We start from the raw sequence: 3,823 nt of genomic DNA, 5'->3' as shown, positions 1-3,823 counted from the left end.
TTCAAAGTAACAGATCAACTTCATAAACATCCTGAACTAAACTTTTTTCTAAACTAAGGATAAGAAATTAAGAAATGGCTACAACACACGAAACTTCAAAGTAAAACTTTTCATTTTTGCAAAACATACAGAGAGGTTTTTCTTGTCCTTGATGTTGCTATGCCATGTCCCTGACGTTGACTTGACTTGCCCCTGATCTGTCCCTGTCCCTGTCCTGTCCCTGATTTGACCTGTCCTCTGATGTTGACGTGATGAGCTTATAGGTGGTGCCTCCATCTGTGACTTGCTGCAGGGAGAAACTAACTGTTAAACTGTTTATTCAGTGTTGCAGCCAGTGCATAACGTTAACGACAAAAAGTTTTACTTTTAAATGTGTTATGGTATTTCATTTTGAAATGTATTAGTTTAAATTAGGGGGAGGGTTAAGGGGCGGGGCTTAGATACTCCTGCATTCTGATTGGCTGAGGTGACTACAGCTAACCGCCTCCTCCCTACCCCCTGGCGATAGTAATCTTTGGTGGTTCTCTTACAGGGACGGTGAAGGGAACGTCCCTGAGCATCTCAGTAATCTTGTCTGTGTCAACTTTCTTCTCACATAAGTCTCCATAGAAACTGTCCTGACACTCACACAGGAAGTCATTGGACTCCAGCAGCCTCTTGCACACTCCGCCGTTCTGACATGGGTTCGGTGCGCAAACCTCTACCTTCCTGGAGTAGTGCAGAGCAACACTCTTGTGTATCCTATTTTTACATTTGATTATACGTAAGGGCTCTGGGAATTCTGCAACGTCTTTATTTCTATGTATCACATCTCCTATCTTGGCATATTCAGACAAAGAGACGTATCTTTGAGAACGACCTCCTCCTGGAGAAGGGAGCACTATAGGATATTCTCTCAGTTGTTCAACATCACATTTTTTCGATATTTCACTGATTGCTTGTCCAACACTTTCCTCCTCAGCCGGACTGACCTTCAGGGTGTAGGTCACAGCTACTGTCACAGTGTTGGCATTAATCTTTGTCATGTCATATATCTGGTGTTTTTTATCGTCTTTGGTGTTATACACCACCACCAGCCAATTGTACCAGCCGTACTTATCGTCAAGATGAGCCTTCACCTGCGTAGCGATGCCCATTTTATCATCAGGACTGAGGCTTTTAGCGATCTCCTCCACATCCGTCTCCATCTGTTTCTCGTAGGAGTTGTAGCACTCACTAAATGTATTTTTTTGAATTTCATAGAGTTTCTTCAGCTTGTCAACCAGTTGAGCATCAGGTGAGCTTTGATGAGTCAGTTTTAAATAAGCCTGATTCAGAATCATTCCCTTCAACATCAGATCATTTAAATACAAGCTATATATACCCATGTACTTAAGGTGACATTTAAACTTCTCTTTGTACAAAGTGTTGATGTTTTCACTGATGGATATGCCTTCCACTGTCAGGAAGTGAAATAAGTTATCAACATCCTTCCTCACATTTGTGTCCTTGTAGTATTGAATAAATTTGTCAATCTTGTCTTGCGTATTATCATTGAATTGCTTCTTTTTGAGCTCTTCGAGCTCCTTCCAGGCATTGATGATGGTTGCTTCGTTTGAAGCGTAGGCACTGAGGTAGCTGGAAACCTTCACGTGAGTCTTGAGTTGGGAGATCTGCATGGAGATGGAGTCCAGCTTCCTGTTGACATCAGCAAACTCCTTCATCACTTTGTCCTCAGTTGGTATGAAAAGTAAGACCAGACCAATGACGGCAGCAATCGCAGTGCCGATGCCTGGTGCCAGGGCGGCAAAGTCCCCAAGGGCCTTCAGCACAGTGGTCACTTGGTTTGGGTCAATCTTACTCATCACATCTTTGAAAACAGTCAGAGTTTTCACCGCTACGTTGAGGGATTTCTCAATTTTCTGTTTGGTGTCAGGTGTAATCGGACCTCTCTTGAACCTGGTGAGAGCCGATGGGTTGGTGGAGGAATCTGACCACGCAGAGGCGGACCATAGGACAAGGATGAGGGAAGCCACCAGGACGGAGGTAGTCCACTGTGGAGGAGCCATCACTGCAAAACACACAAAACGAATGCATTCATTTCCTTCCCGATGCCTCACCGAGCACCGAGTTAAAGTCCATGACGGACTGAACCAGTACGGTTGGTTGGGAACATCTGCATTGGCACAGGAAGTGGGCTGCTGGTGGACCTCCAGCCCCCCTTTGATGCTGAGGACGTAAAACCCTGTTGTTTCAGTAATCCTAGATCTCACAGCAGCATTTGATACAGTGGACCACACAGTCCTCCTGTCACGCCTGAACAATTATGTTGGCCTTCGCGGCACAGTACTCGAGTGGTTTACTTCGTATTTGTCTGATAGAACCTTTCTGTGATGATTGGTGACTCCTGCTCCTCTAGGGCCTCACTCTCGGGCGGCGTCCCACAAGGTTCTATTGTTGGTCCAATTCTTTTCTATCTATACATGTTACCACTTGGGTATATCATATCATTTCACTGTTATGCGGATGATATGCAAATCTATCTGCCATTGAAGCCCAGAGATACCGATGCACAAAGTTCCCTGCTAGCATGTTGCTGACATCAAGCAGACATCTTCTCTTATTTTCTTCTCTTTTCTTTCTTACCGCTATTTTTATTTTTCTTCTTCGTGACAGGGGTTGGCTTTGGCCTGGGGAGTCAAGGGAATCAAGTTTTTATCAGTTACGCCCTAGTCCTAGCCAAAGTGAAATCTTTTTTTAAATCGTCACGACCTGGAGAAAGCTGTCCACGCTCTAATCAGCTCAAGATCAGACTATTGTAATGCTCTATATGTCGGCGTCTCCAAGTCCTCTATTAGCCTTCAGATAATGCAGAATGAAGCTGCCCGTCTTTTAACTGACACTAAAAGACGTGAGCACATTACTCCGGTCCTCTATTCACTCCATTGGCTTCCTGTCCATTTTAGAATTGATTTTAATGTTTGTTTTTAAAGCCCTCAACGGCCTTGCCCCCCCCCCCCCCCCCCCCCCCCTATTTACCGGAGCTTTTAACGGTGCGTGAGCATGGCAGGGCGCTGAGATCCTCAGCTGAGGGTAGCTGCATAGATTGACCGGGAAATCGAGAGCTTCGCCTTTTGACTCAGCTCCTTCTTCACCACGACAGTCCGGTACACCGACGACGCTGCACCGATCCGTTTGTCAATCTCTGCTCCATCGTTCCCTCACTCGTGAACAAGACCCCGAGATACTTAAACTCCTCCACCTGAGGCAGGACTTCTCCCCCACCCGGAGAAGGAACACCACCCTTTCCCGGTGGAGAACCATGGCCTCGGTTCTGGAGGTGCTGGTTTTCATCCTCAAACCGCCCCAGCACATGCTGAAGGTCCCGGTCCGATGAAGCCAACAGGACAACGTCATCTGCAAAAAGCAGGATCCCCCTCCAACCCCTGGCTACGCCAAGAAATCCTGTCCATAAAAATTATGAACAGGACTGGTGACAAACTCTGGTCCTCAAGGCCCACTGTCCTGCATGTTTTAGATGTCACCCTGCTTCAGCACACTGTGATACAAGTGGCTGTGTCATGAACAGAATTGTGCAGACCTTGATGACAAGCTAATTAGGACCATTAATTAGAATCAGGTGTAATGATGAAGGGAAACATCTAAAACATGCAGGACAGTGGGCCTTGAGGACCAGGGTTGGGAAACACTGATATAGAGACCGGACAGCCCTTAGCAGACCTGGACCCCAGACTATCTGACCCCCCCCACAGACCTGGACCCCAGACTATCTGACCCCCCCCCCCCCCCCACACACACACACAGAACGGCACCAGACACGGTC

At 46.7% G+C, this 3,823-nt stretch overlaps 1 protein-coding gene across 1 annotated transcript; it reads right to left on the bottom strand.

Annotated features, from left to right (window-relative positions):
• Positions 1–491: 491 nt before the first annotated feature.
• On the bottom strand, positions 492–2,048 carry LOC133442489 (uncharacterized). Its single transcript, XM_061720497.1, has one exon. The coding sequence runs from the start codon at positions 2,046–2,048 to the stop codon at positions 492–494; it is 1,557 nt and encodes a 518-aa protein (XP_061576481.1).
• Between the last annotated feature and the right edge of the window lie 1,775 nt (positions 2,049–3,823).

The sequence above is a fragment of the Cololabis saira genome, chromosome 4 (assembly GCF_033807715.1).
Source record: "Cololabis saira isolate AMF1-May2022 chromosome 4, fColSai1.1, whole genome shotgun sequence".
NCBI lineage: Eukaryota > Metazoa > Chordata > Actinopteri > Beloniformes > Belonidae > Cololabis > Cololabis saira.
The sequence above is the reverse complement of the archived record's forward strand: the minus strand, read 5'-3'. Positions and strand labels throughout refer to the sequence as shown.

Excerpts from the sequence above, each read along its gene's own strand:
- LOC133442489 (XM_061720497.1), bottom strand. The coding sequence starts at position 2,048 with ATGGCTCCTCCACAGTGGACTACCTCCGTCCTGGTGGCTTCCCTCATC.